Source organism: Montipora foliosa, chromosome 5 (genome assembly GCF_036669935.1).
Source record: "Montipora foliosa isolate CH-2021 chromosome 5, ASM3666993v2, whole genome shotgun sequence".
NCBI classification, from domain to species: domain Eukaryota; kingdom Metazoa; phylum Cnidaria; class Anthozoa; order Scleractinia; family Acroporidae; genus Montipora; species Montipora foliosa.
Window position 1 is genome coordinate 45,857,425 of NC_090873.1, and position 20,000 is coordinate 45,877,424.

Here is a 20,000-nt window from a genome sequence, read left to right on the forward strand (position 1 = left end):
GGAAATGTCATAAGCTATAAATTAAGAATAATACGAGAATATTTTCAGCCTAAAATCGGCAGAAAAATAAGAATATTCAGCCTGGGCCGGAAAAACAACATTCTTATAAAAAATAAAAAAAAATGAGTGTATGCGATCTTAAAGGGGCTAGGTCACGCTATTTTAGGCATTTTCAGCACTGATCGAATGGTCATAGAATTACCTAAAATTTCAAAATAGCTGTTCAAAACTATAGAAGAACTCTAACAAAACACAGGGAAGCCAAGAAGGGACATGGATGGACAAAACTGGAGAGTACATGTATTGAAATGGATTGAGTTTGGGTAAATTTGAAAAACGTCGGCCCACCTTTTTTCAAATTTATATCAGTCTATATCAAAATGTCATTTACAAAGCTTGAAAATCATTCTCAGTTGTTATGTGGCCGTGATTTTGCAAATGAAAGACTCTTGCTCTGCCAATATGACGTTTAGAGCTCATAATTAACAAAATTAAACAAAATTACCTAAAATAGCGTGACCTAGCCCCTTTAACGTCCTGTAATTGCTAATTTGTGATGTGGAGGCGAATTGGGGTTCTCCTTTACGGAAAGAGTAAAAAATGAAATTTCGCTTATTGCACCTATAAAATTTTTGTGAAGCCGAGGAAAAAAAAAAATTGTGAAAAAGAAAATATGAAAGCAGCCCCCGGAGAGATTTGAACTCTCGACCCCTGGTTTACAAGACCAGTGCTCTAACCACTGAGCTACGAAGGCAGTGTACTAGAAAGGGCGAAATTTTATGATGTCTTACTTTTTTAATATTACGACTATGTCGCCTGTGGAAACGAGTGAATCGCAAGAGATATTCGACTTAAATATTGAGTCAATAGTTCCCTCATTTGTTCATTTTATTCCTTGTTTGTAAAGAAAATCATAACTCCAGACTTCCCAGGTTTGTTCCCAGGGCCTTTCTTCTTCCCTTCCTGCGGACATGCCAAGAAGAGAGACACTGAGAACTCGGAGTCAGAAATTCCACTGTCCTTCTTATCTTACCGACGGTCTTTACATGTTTACGATGCGTAGCATACACCTTCAACAGCCTTTAAAATACGGAGCTTTAATTGGTACGACGAGTAGTGATGAGATGTTATAAGGGCTGCGATTAACTAGCAATTTACACGGTACGGTTTTGGTGCATGCGACAAGCTTATTTATGGCGTTATATCTCCGCCAAAATTCAAAGTCATAATTTAACATTCAATTTTACGATTCAACATTCTTGTTAAACATGTAATATTCAAGTTTACGATTCAACATTACTAGCTATTACTGTGGACAAAGTAAAATTTCACAATTCAACAGTTTACGATTCGACATCCTTGTTCATCATTCAACACTTAACATTCGTGTTAACAATGCAATATCCTGGTCGACACTCGAGTAAGCGAAGACCAACTCTTCAGCTGACAATTCAAAATGCAAAGTTACAATGTAAAGTTCTATGTGACCGGTAAGACTGCAAGGAAGTCACAATGCAACATGCAAAGAACAGACTGGGTCAATGCGCCGAGATATTCCATGTGTTATACACACAACTATAGTTATGCATGAGGACAACCGCTGCAAGTAAATTTCATATGCTCACAAAAGATGGCCGCTGCGGTTAACGAATCTCGCGGCGACACATGCCATTAGGGACAGTGCGTCGTCACCCACGACTTGTTTCCTCAAAATTTCATGAAAATTACATGTCCGGTGGCTTACATCACACTTACGAAAAATGAAGAAAAACAAACATTTTATAAAAACTAATCATTCTTGAACAAGTGCTTAGGCTTAAACAGTGTATATCAGTGCTACAAACCCACAAATGGTCAACTTTGCGTTGAATGGAACGTTTTTCTCCGCTGGTTTTGGCTTGGGTGACGCGCTGTCCCTAGTGGCTTTTTGCGGCGACCTGTGGCGCAAATCGTCCTCTAGTTTTTATCTCAGCTGAGCAGACTATAGCGAGATTAGGCAGTTTAAGTGACATATCAGATCGATGAAAAAAAGAAAAAAAAATCGATGGTTTAATTCTGACATTAGAATATGTCGAATATATGAGTCGTTCTCTCATGGACTTTGACAATGATTGATTGGTGAAGTTATTAATGCCATGTCAAGGAAGGCTCAATCTTTGCGGTCTGTTGACTTTTCTCCCAAGTCTTTTACTCAACTTCGTGGACGACTGTTGTTGGAACAGTTAACTTTCCTCGAAATAATCACCTTCGGCGCAATGGCGCATTGTAACTTTGCATGTTGAATTATCAGCTGAAGAGTTGGTCTTCGCAAACCCCCGGGGAGGGGGGGTACTTAAGGAATTTCTGGGTGGGGATGTGCCGCTCGGACCCTGGAACCCTTAGCCTATATCAGAGCTCGTTTCAGCTGGATTTTGCTACCCTGTACTAGAGTAAACTCCCCAAATCACTCCTACCCTAGAGTAGCTGTTTTCCAGAAACTGAGGTCACTAGCACAGTCTAAAGCAAAGCCAAAACAAAACCTTATACCACAATCACTTCTTTCTTAAAAAGGATTTATTTATACGTGTCCAGCAATGCCAAGCGCGTACGTACGCATTATCAAGACAATAAATTGTTTAATTTTAACCAGTATTAATACCATCGATTTCCGTCTGAATCCCGATTTTTGACAGTTAATAATATCCAGTAGCGTTTTATGATAGTCATCTATTTGCCGATTTCATTTTTTTATATTTTTCAGTAGCAATTCCTGGTTTCCTTAATTAGTCTTGACAAGATCTTCAACCAACTGGTCAGTTTCGTGAAAATGATACCCTATTCTAGACCCAAACGCTCTGATTTATATACCCTATGCTAGAGTAAACTGCTTGAAAACCATACCCTTCACAGCGGCACATACCTATATAGCCCATATATGGCACTACCTCCCCGCCCCCCCCCCGCCCCCCGTAGCAAACTCGAGTGTCAACCAGGATTGCATTGTCAACACGAATGTTAACTGTTGAATGATGAACAAGAATGTCGAATCGTGAACATCAATGTTGAATGCTGAGGTTGAATGTTGAATTGTGAAATTTCACATTGTCCACAGGATTGTTGAATCGTAAACTTGAATATGTCATGGTAAACAACATTGTTGAATCGTGAAGTTGAATGTTAAATTATGACATTGAATTTTGGCGGAGATATAACGCCATACTACATGTCGCAGCCTTTTAAAAATGTTACGACATTTTTTTCTGACGTACACGACAATCGTGAACGAGTCGCAGGCCTGTCGTAAGCTCAAGTTGTCGCACGCAACAAAAATCGCTCCGTGTAATTCGGCCCTAAAAGTCGCAGATAAAATGTTTTATTCGTGATATTCAATTCTGGCCCTTTTTTGCTTCCGATCAACTGCGTAAACAGTCTAATTGTAGGTGTACTATTTTAAAAAGAAATTACTTAGACAAGACGCGTTTACTTAGGGAGCGTTCACAAAAACGTGTTGTGGGGGGGGGGGGGGGGGGGGCCTGATGAGAAATTATCTACTATATCAAACATTTAGAGGACTACTACTTGCTACTTGCTGCATTTAACATTCTCAGGGACCCCCTCTTAGTATCCTTAAAATGTGAGACACCCCCAACCTACCTCGTGGCAAAAGACAGCCGGAAAAACGCCTCGAAAGAGCATAACGATACGCAGAAAAAAGGCAAGGCAAACAAAGCCTTTAGAAATCCAGTTATCTCACTGATACATGGCACAACCTAACAGGCGCTCAAGAACAAAAAGATCCCGGGCCCGGGTCAAAAGCTTTAAAAGCAGAATCACTCGCTTCTGCCACCGACAAGCCTATCGGTTGAGATTAGAATTAAATTGATGCAAAAGCGTGAGGCTAATAGGTCACTTCACATTACTGCGGAGACTGGGTTTTCGACGGCTTTGTAAAGTAGCGAATATATTTCTGAAAGCAACGGACGTGGCATTTTTGGCGTCGCAAGGTGCGAGCTACCTACGGGGGTTTGGACGCATGCCTCCCCAGGAAATTTTTTATTTGATAGAACATTCAGAAACGCTGTTTCCAATGTTGCTGGAACCCAAGAATCAGTTTGCCAGGCAAAGCTGGAGTTCAATCAAATTTTCTTTAAAAAAGTAAGTAAAAAAAATATATAATAATAAAAAAATGAAACAAACCCCTCAAATATTGGCATCAAAGTACCGGACATTGGACGGGAAATGACCGGACGAAACCTTGGGCTTTCGGCCTCAAATGTAAACCCTGGCCTGCTGCAGAGAAAATCAACACCAAGAAACTAAAAATATATCATCAAGACAAACTATTTTATTGGAAGAAAAAATATCACAGAAAAACAAGTAATAATGAGCTTATGGAAACAAAGACGGCGACAGATTAATTAAGCTGGCTGGTCCATTTGACTTGGAGCTGCCTTGATGAGCCTATTTTGAACTGGTCTCGTAACGACAGTTTCGTATTTGGCCAACACCTTACACCTCATGAAACGATTCATCTTTTGTATGAATAGAAACATATGTTAGACTTGTCAAGACCTTAATAAACGGTGCTTTCATCAGGAATTGGGATTCAACATTGACAGAATTGGGCAGAATTGGCTTGAAAGAGCACCTGCATGAAAATTGTATTATTAAATTCTGTAGTAAGGCTTGAATGGCTCTATGCCCTGATTAGGATAATCAATGCATTCAATATTTAAGTTTTTGGACTGGCCACAGCGGATGAAGAATAACTTGAATAGTTTCTATAGAAAAAAAGGGCTTAAGCGGACAGAAAAAAAGCTTGAACAAGTAGTTGAATAGCTTGAAAGGGACGGGATCATTCTATTAGATTTTAACAAGATTTGAATACTATGAAGGGAAATTATCCCGAAATTAATCTCTGTAGGTTAGTTAAATTATAATGCAAGGTGCAAGTAAACACGTTTAGATAACAATGTTACCTGTAGTGAATGGTTAATAGTGTCACATTGACTATCTTCCCGAATATCATGATGAGTCTTTTTATTAATCGAAGTGTTGACGAAAAGGTTTTCAGTATAGTAATTAACCTTTTTTGAAGCACTAAAAATAGGAGTTGTTTACTTTCTCTTATTTCTCAAGTTTCCGGGCTGGAGAAACCCCAAAGACGAAGATGAACTTCCACGGCGACAAGCAAAGATGTTCCCTGCCCACGAATAAGAAGATATTCTGCGACAAAAACCGTCAATTTACAGGATACAGGATTAGATTAAACTGTGTGTAATTTTCACATCGGTTGATTTTCGTCCCATCAGGCATGATTCAAAACTCGAGCTCTATGAAAAGGCAGTTTATTCAAAAATGCTTTCACACGAAATTTCACCTGCCAGCTGTGAACACTTATTAAAGTTCCATTTTCATGAATAATTTATCTTTACGCTTTAAAAGTCACGGCGAAGTCTTTCTCGGTGACTTCACAGCCATTTTGGAGGAAGCGATGGGAGGGCAATCAGCACTGAAACTCCTTTGACGTGGGTAAGGCGTTAACATTTCTGTCAATTTTGAAATCGCTATTATATCCGGGACTTTGTAGATGCGATCAATTTTCATACGAATCAAAATTCCGTTATGTGCACCAGTCTATGAACTTCGAGGCTTCCAAAAACGTCGTCTGTTGATCAATACAATACTTCTCATTTATGAAAAGTTTGTCGCAAAATCCTTACGAATTTTCTCTTTGCGAATTACTTTGATTCGTTCTCCACTATCGCAACTTTCTGATTTGTTTTACCTCTCTAAATTTTGATATGTTTTTAAAACCAAATTTTTAAAGTCATCAGAGTTGTTAAAGCTTCCCCTTTTGGTTTTCGCTTCTTCTGAAATTTTCTTTTGCAATGGCTACTTTAAGTTTTTCCAGTTTTTCGCGTTTCGCTGTTGCTCATGAAACATCGCTCGCAGTATTGCGGGATCTTCAGAACACTATTTTTGTGGTTTTTGGTGACAAGAGCCCCTTTCATTAAAAAATAATTTAGTCAAAAAAGCCTGATCTTCATTTCATGACCACATTGAGGCAAGATAAAATTCAAAGATTTCATATTCATATTTCATACGCGGCGGGGGACTTACATATAATACAAACAATTAACATATAAATTAAACATTCATTTGGTTATCTTCGTGACGTTAAAACGCTGAAGTGTGTTTTTTTTTCACCCACAGTGTCTCGGCGGTTGAGACTGGGTAACAACCACAATTCACATTTCAAGTGTAGCTCACACATAAAACAACATAAAATAGCTTTTTCGGGTTATCTGCCGTGAAACTGCAACAAAATAATTTGTTCAATTAATTAAAAAAGGTGAAACGTCATTGGACTGCAGAGTAAGTACTACATTGATAATCCATCGAAGCATATTCCGCACGCATGACGAACTGACGAAGACATTCGGAGACAAAAAGCTGCCCAAAGTTAGCCGTCGCCAATTGAAACCGTATTCTTTCTTCTTCTGCGCTTTCAGCCTTTGTTAACGCCCACGCACGCGAATGGCCCTCCTTGCCGCCATATGTAAAGACTGGTGGTGTCTTTCGGTCTGAGTGGTTTACAGGTTTACTCTTTCTCTCCCGCACCGACTCTTTTACGTGCATCTCCGCAAATGTCATTTACTACATAACCTGTATGTACACTATGTAAAAATATCTACATAAGTGAAACAGGGAGAGAACTTCCTGCTGAAACCGTTTTCGTGAACATCTTCCAAGTGTAGAAAGAAATGACACTGAGACGCCACCGTGGAAACCAGTTGCGCACCATTTGAATCTTACCAACCACTCCTTCCATAACATGATTTGTGGCCTATCACTAGATGTTAGTAACACAGAGAGACGCAAAAAACTCGAGCAAAAGGGAATTCTCCTACACCAAAAGGCCGTAGTGTACTCAACTTGACCATCAACTCTCTCACAACTTTGTTAAAATACCCCTTTTATTCCCTTTGCTTTATCGAACGCCTGGTCTTTCCTCTTCCTCTTCCAGCATCTCCAGCAAAGCAACAGCGGCAAAAAATGTTTTCTCACTGGATAGGTCTTGCGCCATTTTTTGGTCAAACCAACAAGGCGAGAGTTTGTTTTTTTTTTAAGGGTTTTGGGTAGAATTTGGTCTCAGTTTGCCCAGACCCTTGAGTCCAAATGTTGGATCCAAGATGTTGCATTCGTTTGGCCACCTCGTTCGACACTTTTCAATATCGTCCAACAATGTTGGATTCGTTTAGCCAGGCCTTCAACGCTTGAAGCAGCAGTGGTTAATTTACCTTTATTAGCTAGTTTGATAAAACTCCACTTCCCACCAACCAAGCACAAAAGTTTGTTTAGAAAAATAACCCCTTCTGTATTTTTGTAGCCTGCAACACAGGCCTATTTTTGTTTTAGTAAGAATTATTGGCTGACCTCTTGGATAGCGAGACTAACAGAGTTCTGAGGCAAGTCAAAACAAATCGTAAGGTGTATTGTGGGAAGTCCTATTCCCAAAGACAAGAAACATCAAAAGGCGTTGTCACGTTAATAGGCGCAAAGCTGCCGTATGTAAATTACACAAGGCTTCCATCCGGTACTTTGACACTATCGACCGAATTTGCAGATTTAGTAGCTTCTTTTTTCCCTTTTCTTTCTTTTTTCTTTTTGGACTTTGGTATCTCAGGAAGCCATGAGCTGAAGAAACATAAGACAATCACGCCAAGACGTCACATCGCTTTATGTTGCTTACTAAACGGAATAATCGAACTGTTGGCATTTCATTCACGCGATAAGTTTTATCTCCCCCCTCCCCCTCCCCCAAAGTTTTATAGGATCTGACCCAGACCTCCTTGAGGGTTCGCTTTCAAGGCCCTTGCAATCGGCCAAACCATATCCGGTACTTTTATTATCAAATCCATTACTTGGAAAAGCTACCGAAAACCCTGTGTAAAAGCCCGGGCAAAGGTCTTCAATATTTCCTTCAACATCCTTTCGATTTTGTTAAACGATTTTGCTGCTGGGTTTGGCAAACTGTTTCAACACATCATCAACGTTAAATAGGCAACTTCCACGATGGCGTCATTTGACTACAAATACCACAATTCAATTTGTTTTTCTTTTCTTATCTTATGTTAATTTTGTATTCCCATTACGGTAAAAATAACAATTATTAGCAATTAGCATGATACAAGCAAAACCTGAAGGATTCTGCAGGCGCGTAGCGTCCTATACGCATATACGCACGTGCGTACTTGAAGTGACCAGAAAATTTTGAAATTTTTAGCAATCGTTTCTATTCTTAACATTTTACTTGTACGCAACCAAGATTTCGTGATGAAAGTACCACTTTGATTAAATTCTAAAAAGCTATACCATGTTCTAACTTAGTTTTGCACTGTACCTTTTTTTTGCACTAACAATGCAGTGTTGTTTGGCCAGCGTGCAACAAAAAGGCGGGGTTGCAAAGGAGCGACGTTCCAAGAACGCTCGTGACAAAGGAGCGACGTTCCGAGAACGTTCTTGACAACTCCAGTCACGCTAGCACGACCAAAACAATGTTTTAATACACCAAGTTTGCTCAAAATAAGGGCAAGACGCTTTGTTCTTTGCTTGTATTCACACAACTATTTTGACAAGAAATAAAGAACGCAGTATTTTTCGCTCTGTTTACTTAGGTTTCTAGATCATATGTACTTGTGCGTACTTGAAAAAATGACCACGCTACGCGCCTGCTAACCTTTCATGTTTAACCGGAGAATTAGGGAAGCAGATGTTCGAAGGTGTGAATAGCTGTTGAGTTTTATTCCTCAGTTATCGAGTTCCATAAGTATAAAACTTAAAAATGGATTGCTTTAAAATCAAAAAAGAACCAATTCACCGTTGCTGTTGAGAAAAGTGTATGCCAGGCAAAACAAGTTGCAACTCGGTAGCCTGAAAGTTAAGATATAATTTGCCTGCGTTTAAATTAATTTGAAATAAAGAGAATAAAGAAATAATTTTCCATTTTTTAATTGCATGATGCTGGCCGTTGTAAACGGTGTTTTAGAAAATATTTCAGACTGATTTCCTGTGCCTCTGGACTATTTTGACACATCACTCAAAATTAATTTAAAGTAATTTGAGTTATTTGTCGTCATTAAAACTTTATGACGAAGTCGGCCCAACAAATGTGTCGAGATTAAAACCTCTCTCTCCCTTTGTCTCTCGCTCTGCCTTTTTAGTGTGAGTCTTCTTACAATTCCCACTGAGATTTTGGTAATTTTTTTTTTACCTAAACAGCGGGGACCCACATTCCTGACCCAAGTTAAGCTCCTCATGTCATCCAATAATTGTTTATTAACTGTCAAGATGTTTTACCCCAAAATGTTTGGACACTTTTATATCGAACAGGTGAAGTTGTTCTAGCTGATGAAAATATCTCTCTGAAAAGTCTAATCCGGCTCTACAAGGAATTTTGAATGTCCTTCTGAGGCTTTTAAGTAAATTCGTTCCTCGGGGGCCTTGATACCTCAGGAGGCAATTTACTCCAAGGTAGGTGGTGAACACCGAGAAAACACATTACAGCATTTAATGAAAAATATTTTATTCAGTTAAAAGAAAGGCTTATCCGAAAGGCTAAATTGTAACGTTATTCAAGCAGTGTCTATTCATTTATTGAGAAGAGTTAATAATCAAACAGTCTACACCTTTTGAAGACCTGAAACTTAAAAATGGTTTGCTTTAAAATCAGAAAAGAACCAATTCACCGTTGCTGTTGAGAAAAGTGTCTGCCAGGCAAAACAAGTTGCATCTCGGTAGCCTGAAAGTTAACTGACAAAATAATTTGCCTGTGTTTAAATTAACAAATACACCAATACATCACTAACGTTTCATGTTTAACCGGAGAATTATGTTCGAAGGTGTAATAGCTGTTGAGTTTTATTCCTCCGAAGTTATCGAGTTCCATACATGAGTATAAAACTTAAAAATGGATTGCTTTAAAATCAGAAAAGAACCAATTCACCGTTGCTGTTGAGAAAAGTGTATGCCAGGCAAAACAAGTCATATCTCGGTAGCCTGAAAGTTAAGGAATAATTTGCCTGTGTTTAAATTAACAAATACACCAACACATCACTAACGTTTCATGTTTAACCGGAGAATTAGGGAAGCAGATGTTCGAAGGTGTAATAGCTGTTGAGTTTTATTCCTCAGTTATCGAGTTCCATACATGAGTATAAAACTTAAAAATGGACTGCTTTAAAATCAGAAAAGAACCAATTCACCGTTGCTGTTGAGAAAAGTGTATGCCAGGCAAAACAAGTCATATCTCGGTAGCCTGAAAGTTAAGGAATAATTTGCCTGTGTTTAAATTAACAAATACACCAATACATCACTAACGTTTCATGTTTAACCGGAGAATTAGGGAAGCAGATGTTCGAAGGTGTAATAGCTGTTGAGTTTTATTCCTCAGTTATCGAGTTCCATACATGAGTATAAAACTTAAAAATGGACTGCTTTAAAATCAGAAAAGAACCAATTCACCGTTGCTGTTGAGAAAAGTGTATGCCAGGCAAAACAAGTCAAGGGCACCCAACGTCAATTTTCGGACATCTGTTCGGAAGACGACTTGAGATCTAGAATTTTCGGAACATTTGTTGTAAAATTTATTGCTTGCCTGCCTGTCCTAGGATTTTGAACTTCTAAAAATTGGTATAATTGCCCATTTTTAATGGATTTTTACCTTAAAAAGGTCACCTAGAATTTTTGGGAGCCTTTTTTTTGGCTAAAATTTTCGAAAAAGTAAGTTTTCATCCCTATAATTTTCTGACCACTAGACTTTCAGCTAGGAAATCCGAACAGATAAAAAATTTGTAGGGGATAAAAATATGCCTATATCTACAGTTTAAATACTAAAATACGGTAAACAATGCTATGTTTGAGTGGTTTTGAACTAGATTCTCGTTGGGTGCCCCTGACAAGTTGCATTTCGGTAGCCTGAAAGTTAACTGACAAAATAATTTGCCTGTGTTTAAATTAACAAATATACCATTACATCACTAACGTTTCATGTTAAACCGGAGAATTAGGGAAGCAGATGTTCGAAGGTGTAATAGCTGTTGAGTTTTATTCCTCAGTTATCGAGTTCCATAAGTATAAAACTTAAAAATGGATTGCTTTAAAATCAGAAAAGAACCAATTCACCGTTGCTGTTGAGAAAAATGTATGCCAGGCAAAACAAGTTATATCTCGGCAGCCTGAAAGTTAAGAAATAATTTGCCTGTGTTTAAATTAACAAATACACCAATACATCACTAAAGCGTTTCATGTTTAACCGGAGAATTAGGGAAGCAGATGTTCGAAGGTGTAATAGCTGTTGAGTTTTATTCCTCAGTTATCGAATTCCATAAGTATAATAAAACTTTAAAATGGATTGCTTTAAAATCAGAAAAGAACCAATTCACCGTTGCTGTTGATAAAAGTGTATGCCAGGCAAAACAAGTCATATCTCGGTAGCCTGAAAGTTAAGAAATAATTTGCCTGTGTTTAAATTAACAAATACACCAATACATCACTAACGTTTCATGTTTAACCGGAGAATTAGGGAAGCAGATGTTCGAAGGTGTAATAGCTGTTGAGTTTTATTCCTCAGTTATCGAGTTCCATAAGTATAATAAAACTTTAAAATGGATTGCTTTAAAATCAGAAAAGAACCAATTCACCGTTGCTGTTGAGAAAAGTGTATGCCAGGCAAAACAAGTTGCATCTCGGTAGCCTGACAGTTAAGAAATAATTTGCCTGTGTTTAAATTAACAAATACACCAATACATCGATCACTAACCAGGCGCGTAGCGTACTATACGCATACATGTATACGCACGTGCGTACTTGAAGTGACCAGAAAATTTTGAAATTTTTAGCAATCGTTTCTATTCTTAACATTTTACTTGTACGCAACCAAGATTTCGTGATGAAAGCACCACTTTGATTAACTTCTAAAAAGCTATACCATGTTCCAACTTAGTTTTGCACTGTACCTTTTTTTGCACTAACAATGCAGTGTTGTTTGGCCAGCGTGCAACAAAAAGGCGGGGTTGCAAAGGAGCGACGTTCCAAGAACGTTCGTGACAAAGGATCGACGTTCCGAGAACGTTCTTGACAATTCCAGTCACGCTATCACGACCAAAACAATGTTTTAATGCACCAAGTTTGCTCAAAATAAGGGCAAGACGCTTTGTTCTTTGCTTGTATTCACACAACTATTTTGACAAGAAATAAAGAACGCAGTATTTTTCGCTCTGTTTACTTAGGTTTCTAGATCATATGTACTTGTGCGTACTTGAAAAAATGACCACGATACGCGCCTGCTAACCTTTCATGTTTAACCGGAGAATTAGGGAAGCAGATGTTCGAAGGTGTGAATAGCTGTTGAGTTTTATTCCTCAGTTATCGAGTTCCATAAGTATAAAACTAAAAATGGATTGCTTTAAAATAAAAAAAGAACCAATTCAGCGCCAATTCACCGTTGCTGTTGAGAAAAGTGTATGCCGGGCAAAACAAGTTGCATCTCGGTAGCCTGAAAGTTAAGATATAATTTGCCTGTGTTTAAATTAATTTGAAATAAAGAGAATAAAGAAATAATTTTCCATTTTTTAATTGCATGATGCTGGCCGTTGTAAACCGTGTTTTAGAAAATATTTCAGACTGATTTACTGTGCCTCTGGACTATTTTGACACATCACTCAAAATTAATTTAAAGTAATTTGAGTTATTTGTCGTCATTAAAACTTTATGACGAAGTCGGCCCAACAAATGTGTCGAGATTAACACCTCTCTCTCCCTTTGTCTCTCGCTCTGCCTTTTTAGTGTGAGTCTTCTTACAATTCCCACTGAGATTTTGGTAATTTTTTTTTTACCTAAACAGCGGGGACCCACATTCCTGACCCAAGTTAAGCTCCTCATGTCATCCAATAATTGTTTATTAACTGTCAAGATGTTTTACCCCAAAATGTTTGGACACTTTTATATCGAACAGGTGAAGTTGTTCTAGCTGATGAAAATATCTCTCTGAAAAGTCTAATCCGGCTCTACAAGGAATTTTGAATGTCCTTCTGAGGCTTTTAAGTAAATTCGTTCCTCGGGGGCCTTGATACCTCAGGAGGCAATTTACTCCAAGGTAGGTGGTGAACACCGAGAAAACACATTACAGCATTTAATGAAAAATATTTTATTCAGTTAAAAGAAAGGCTTATCCGAAAGGCTAAATTGTAACGTTATTCAAGCAGTGTCTATTCATTTATTGAGAAGAGTTAATAATCAAACAGTCTACACCTTTTGAAGACCTGAAACTTAAAAATGGTTTGCTTTAAAATCAGAAAAGAACCAATTCACCGTTGCTGTTGAGAAAAGTGTCTGCCAGGCAAAACAAGTTGCATCTCGGTAGCCTGAAAGTTAACTGACAAAATAATTTGCCTGTGTTTAAATTAACAAATACACCAATACATCACTAACGTTTCATGTTTAACCGGAGAATTATGTTCGAAGGTGTAATAGCTGTTGAGTTTTATTCCTCCGAAGTTATCGAGTTCCATACATGAGTATAAAACTTAAAAATGGATTGCTTTAAAATCAGAAAAGAACCAATTCACCGTTGCTGTTGAGAAAAGTGTATGCCAGGCAAAACAAGTCATATCTCGGTAGCCTGAAAGTTAAGGAATAATTTGCCTGTGTTTAAATTAACAAATACACCAACACATCACTAACGTTTCATGTTTAACCGGAGAATTAGGGAAGCAGATGTTCGAAGGTGTAATAGCTGTTGAGTTTTATTCCTCAGTTATCGAGTTCCATACATGAGTATAAAACTTAAAAATGGACTGCTTTAAAATCAGAAAAGAACCAATTCACCGTTGCTGTTGAGAAAAGTGTATGCCAGGCAAAACAAGTCATATCTCGGTAGCCTGAAAGTTAAGGAATAATTTGCCTGTGTTTAAATTAACAAATACACCAATACATCACTAACGTTTCATGTTTAACCGGAGAATTAGGGAAGCAGATGTTCGAAGGTGTAATAGCTGTTGAGTTTTATTCCTCAGTTATCGAGTTCCATACATGAGTATAAAACTTAAAAATGGACTGCTTTAAAATCAGAAAAGAACCAATTCACCGTTGCTGTTGAGAAAAGTGTATGCCAGGCAAAACAAGTCAAGGGCACCCAACGTCAATTTTCGGACATCTGTTCGGAAGACGACTTGAGATCTAGAATTTTCGGAACATTTGTTGTAAAATTTATTGCTTGCCTGCCTGTCCTAGGATTTTGAACTTCTAAAAATTGGTATAATTGCCCATTTTTAATGGATTTTTACCTTAAAAAGGTCACCTAGAATTTTTGGGAGCCTTTTTTTTGGCTAAAATTTTCGAAAAAGTAAGTTTTCATCCCTATAATTTTCTGACCACTAGACTTTCAGCTAGGAAATCCGAACAGATAAAAAATTTGTAGGGGATAAAAATATGCCTATATCTACAGTTTAAATACTAAAATACGGTAAACAATGCTATGTTTAATTTGAACTAGATTCTCGTTGGGTGCCCCTGACAAGTTGCATTTCGGTAGCCTGAAAGTTAACTGACAAAATAATTTGCCTGTGTTTAAATTAACAAATATACCATTACATCACTAACGTTTCATGTTTAACCGGAGAATTAGGGAAGCAGATGTTCGAAGGTGTAATAGCTGTTGAGTTTTATTCCTCAGTTATCGAGTTCCATAAGTATAATAAAACTTTAAAATGGATTGCTTTAAAATCAGAAAAGAACCAATTCACCGTTGCTGTTGAGAAAAGTGTATGCCAGGCAAAACAAGTTGCATCTCGGTAGCCTGACAGTTAAGAAATAATTTGCCTGTGTTTAAATTAACAAATACACCAATACATCGATCACTAACCAGGCGCGTAGCGTACTATACGCATACATGTATACGCACGTGCGTACTTGAAGTGACCAGAAAATTTTGAAATTTTTAGCAATCGTTTCTATTCTTAACATTTTACTTGTACGCAACCAAGATTTCGTGATGAAAGCACCACTTTGATTAAATTCTAAAAAGGTATACCATGTTCTAACTTAGTTTTGCACTGTACCTTTTTTTTGCACTAACAATGCAGTGTTGTTTGGCCAGCGTGCAACAAAAAGGCGGGGTTGCAAAGGAGCAACGTTCCAAGAACGTTCGTGACAAAGGAGCGACGTTCCGAGAACGTTCTTGACAATTCCAGTCACGCTAGCACGACCAAAACAATGTTTTAATGCACCAAGTTTGCTCAAAATAAGGGCAAGACGCTTTGTTCTTTGCTTGTATTCACACAACTATTTTGACAAGAAATAAAGAACGCAGTATTTTTCGCTCTGTTTACTTAGGTTTCTAGATCATATGTACTTGTGCGTACTTGAAAAAATGACCACGCTACGCGCCTGTTCTGGTACTTGTAGTCAAATGGCGTCATAATGCAAATGTCCTATTCAGCATGCCCCGTATTTAGTCCCAGGCTGCGGCCCCAGTTGTTACTATGGATATGGACTTGTTACTATGGATACGGACACAGACACGTCATTAAAGTGGTACTATGATCAAAAAATCACTTCCTTTTTTTCTTCTGATTTTGAAAGCGTGTTCGCTTAACACCTAACTGGCAAAATTTTGAGCTTTGAGTTTTATCCAAAGGCTGTTGTTTATTTTGAGTGTAAGTTTTGGATTTCATGGTCCGCCATTACTCACGTTCAAAACTGGCCGATTGGACCTCAGAGGGTTGGATCTAGAGAAAATGCCGTCATTTACTCACTAGCTTAAAATTTCAGCGTGTAAACGCAATTTATTATATATGCAAAACACGGGTTGAAAAGTCTGAATGCCCGAAACTCCCGTGCTGCATATTAATTAGGCCGCGTACACACGCATTGAATCCTTAAACTAGTGAGTGTTTGACGTCATTTTCTCCTCGACCCAGCTCTCTCAAGATTTTGAAGTTAGTAATGCCGGACCAGTAAATAAGAAAATTCCAGCTCAAATAAACAGGTGTCTTTTTAAAATCAGAACTTAAAACTTGGGTGAGTTAGTGTTTAGTTAACATAGTTTTGAAATCCAAAGGAAACACAAAATTTTTTTTTGGTCGTAGTACCAATTTAAGAGAGCGATTAGTGTGCACGCTCATACCCAACAACGTTGAAAGAGGAGGGAGCTTCAACTTCATTCAACGTTTGAGATGACAAAATAAATGTTGAATGGTTGTTAAAGCAAAGTTTAATTAAACGCTCGTAAAGGTTTGGGTAAGCGGCTTAACATTCGTTCGATTTTGTCGAACAGCGATGTTGAAACCGTTTGCTGGTGATGATGATGATGACAATCTCTCTTATTACCAACAATTCCTACTTAAAACAGACGTGTATGTTAACAGAGAGAAAATAAAAAATTGAATTTACAAAGACTCTACAAGTTAAAATGGAGATCTATTTACAAAAGTATTTAATTAAAAACGTTGAGTCTTGGCTCCAGGTAGTATATAATTACGACCACGATCTCATTGATCGCATTTGTAAACTTTAAGTTGATACTTGCGCAATATAAATGAACAAAGTTCAAGTTAAAGTTGCAACATACGGTTTCTCTGTTTTGGCAGTAAATCATGCAGACAATGATCCTTGTTAGTAAATATCTTTTCCCACAGTTTAATAATAATAATAATAATAATAATAATAATAATAATAATAATGATCATTTAGTTCTTATATTGCGAGCTTTCCATGAAATGATCAAGCGCGCATTACATGATTTTTTCTATCTATAATAATTAAATACAGGGTATCTAAATAATAATCATTAAAAATATACTATGATAAAATTGAAATACACAATTGAAATATACAATATATGTTAAGATACTAATAATTATCATGATAAAAATTAATAAAAAGCTTCCTTAAAGAGGTGCGTTTTCAGATGGCACTTAAAAATCCCTTCCGTTCTGTAATAGAACGAATCTCACGCGGTAATACATTCCAAAGTGCCGGAACTGCGACCTTGAATGATCTGTCTCCTAATGTAACCCTACTTCAACAAAAATGCAGTTGGTAGTTCGGCGAGAGGTGTCGGAGTGAATATTTAATTCACTGACTTCAGAATGCAAATGACTAGTCTCTTTGTTCATATTTTGCTCCAAAAACCCAGAATAACATCCCATTTGAATTAATGGTTGCCTTGAATTTGATACGAATGTAGCTATAGCTCTCCTTTTCAAACGCCCCGCACGACTTCCTCGGCGAGTTGGTTTCACTCGGGTAATGCCAGCCCGAACCAGGCTTGTCCAAACTACAGGGCTCAATGGTTGCGAGATGGGCATGGTCGAAAAGGTAGAAAGTAAAGTCGCGGATTCCAAAAGTTAGTGCCATTTGAAGACGATAGCACTTAAGAAAAGCTTTCCGGTGGTGTTTTGGACGATAAGCGCCCGTTGGAAGTTGAATTCAGCAAGAAAAAAAAACACTATAGAGAGACGAAAATGCGTGTGTTGCCCTAGGGCGCTCATACGCCTACTAGCCAGAATGATAGTTTTTCAAAAGGGGCAAATATCAATACGACAACTGTACTTTGACTGATAAGCACTTCCCCAGACTTCGACTCCCCCCATTTTAACCGTGTTGAAACATGTTGAATCGATGTTGAATGAGTTTAGAAGTGTTTAAACTTTGCTTCAACAACCATTCAACATTTCTTCTGTTATCACCAATGTTAAATCAAGTTGACGCCGATTGCCCCCCTCTTTCACCATTTAGGAACTTAAGCTTGCGCGTTTTTGAGACGCGGACGGCAACCGGAAGAGAACATTTCGTGTTCCAGGACAGTGGTGTCTCCCACAATTTTTATACTAATCATCTCTAATGGAGAAAAGATACTTGGCAATATAAATGTGGTTGTGTGAAGACAAGTTAAAAGGTAAAACAGCTCACTTCCGGTTTCCGTCCGCGTCTCAAAAACGCGCGTGCTTAAGCTCCCTATTGTTGGGTATGCGCGTGCGCACTAATCGGTCTCTCAATTAAGTATCATGTTCGTATCCGTAGTAACAATTCCATATCCATACAAAAATTTGGTTTATCAACGGAGTTGATAAATGTAAATTGACCACCGTACAGAGATTCTAAAAGCTGACGTTTCGAGCGTTAGCCCTTCTTCGTCGCTCTGTACGGTGGTCAATTTACATTATCAACTCCGTTGATAAAACCAAATTTTTGTATACTACTTCCCCACCGACGCAGCTCCACATCTTCGTTAGAAACTACCTCCATCAGTCTATATCCATAGGCTTCAGCCTGGGACTGAATGCAAGGCTATGTTGAATCAAATGTTGATGACGTGTTGAAATAGTTTGCCCATCCCAGCGGTCAACATCGTTCTACAAAATCGAACGGGATGTTGAAGCAAGTGTTGAAGACGTTTGTCGGACATTATTTGTGATATCATTCACGGTACTCGGCCAAGAGGAAAATTCGACGGTGTTCTATTCTTTCGTATTCTCAACATTTAATTTGTTAATCATGCGTGAAAGCTCAATCGCCGAAGAAAATTGATCAAAAGCTCTTCGATAACAGCTTGAATCTCAGAATATTGGATCATCTAGTCCACTTTTAACCACCAGCTGTTGTCGTTCGAGGTTTAGCTCTGTTTAACTCGTCTGCTACGTCATTCTCCAGCTGGTTAGGGTTGCTAAATTTATCTCCGTCCTGAGGTCAAAAAAATGAAATATACATTAATTTTGAGCAGATGAATTCTGATCAATTTTTGTTTTTGTTTCTTATATGTGGATCAGCCAATTGGATTCAATAATCAGCACTGGTTTCCCACTGAGAAAATAAAAAGACAAGTTCGAATTCAAGCAACGGAATCCATGTTCAACGGACCGCTAACTCAAGGAAAAGGGACACAAAACATGAGTTTAAAGTTGGTATTAACTCTTTTGTGCTTTCGTTTTGTGGAGAGTCGGTCTTTAGGTAAGTAAAAATCAATCCTTGGATTTCTATGAAAAAGATTTCAGTTAAATCCTGCGCGGCTAGTCATAAATAATCTTTAATGTTACGAATGCCTTTCATTGGCATGTGACTACAGTTCATTTCATCCAAAACCAGTCTAATTCTTTTCAAATGGAAAATGTTCTTGGTCCAAGATTTAACCGAAAACGTAGGTCTTTTATTCGTACAGCTAAATTTATGCTAGTGTAATGCAACGTTTCGCAAATTTAATGTAATACAGAAGCATCATTCTGTACTGCTACACTCACTTCACGGTAAAATAGCCATTCATGATTATTTATTTATTTATAACATGGGTGATAAATTACTCCTTAATATTGGCGCGAAATAGCAGCGTTAATTTATAATTTCACAATCTCGTCCCCAGAGTCCGCATTTGTTTTGGTCAGCACCAAGAACACGGACTCTGGCCACACTTTCAAGTTATGCGCAGTCGTAGTGTATTTTTCTATGCCTCGTTCTTCAACCATGCCGCTACACGAACACAATAGAAAGGCGAAAGCTACGAGCGACAAAATCATAAAAAACTCTGCTTGCAGGGTGAGCAGCTTCCTTCTTTCAGAAGTCTCTTTTCTTTCTGCATTGGCTGGGCTGACGAGACCTCTGCCATTGGTCGAAACTCACTTTGACCGCCGTCCACGACTTTGGACAGGGCTGTTCAAAACGCATGTCTCGTAGTATCAGTTGCTGACTATAATTCCTTTGTTGATTAATTAAAATTAAAACATGCATGATGATACTGATTACAACAAACAGCCAACAGACTTTTGGAGGTGTGAACATAAAAGCCAAATAAAAAATCTGTCTGGTGCGTGTGTCTTTTTAGGGGACGAAAGGAATGATTGGAGTGTTCATGGACATATTGTTCGAGTAAACGAAGCACAGGATGACAGTCAACGAAGGGGCCTGGGAGACATTCCTCTTGAAGAGGAAATAGTAGTTGCCAATGGAGGTAAGCTGCTGATCAG

The 20,000-nt window shown here is 38.1% G+C and overlaps 1 protein-coding gene and 1 non-coding gene across 3 annotated transcripts in view; one reads left to right on the forward strand and one right to left on the reverse strand.

The window, feature by feature from the left end:
- Positions 1-681: 681 nt before the first annotated feature.
- Positions 682-754, reverse strand: Trnat-ugu (transfer RNA threonine (anticodon UGU)). The gene has a single exon. It is a non-coding gene; the product is annotated as a tRNA-Thr (tRNA).
- Positions 755-5,423: 4,669 nt separating this feature from the next.
- Positions 5,424-20,000, forward strand: part of LOC138004413 (hatching enzyme 1.2-like) — a 23,475-nt gene continuing 8,898 nt past the window's right edge. The window contains exons 1-3 of one of the 2 annotated variants that reach the window (XM_068850912.1): positions 5,424-5,511; positions 18,813-18,993; positions 19,859-19,984. In XM_068850912.1, the coding sequence (XP_068707013.1) occupies positions 18,891-18,993; positions 19,859-19,984 (229 nt within the window). In that variant the 5' untranslated portion in view covers positions 5,424-5,511; positions 18,813-18,890. Of the gene's footprint in view, positions 5,512-12,997; positions 13,139-18,812; positions 18,994-19,858; positions 19,985-20,000 lie in introns of those variants that run through there. The other variant, XM_068850913.1, reaches the window with a different exon arrangement.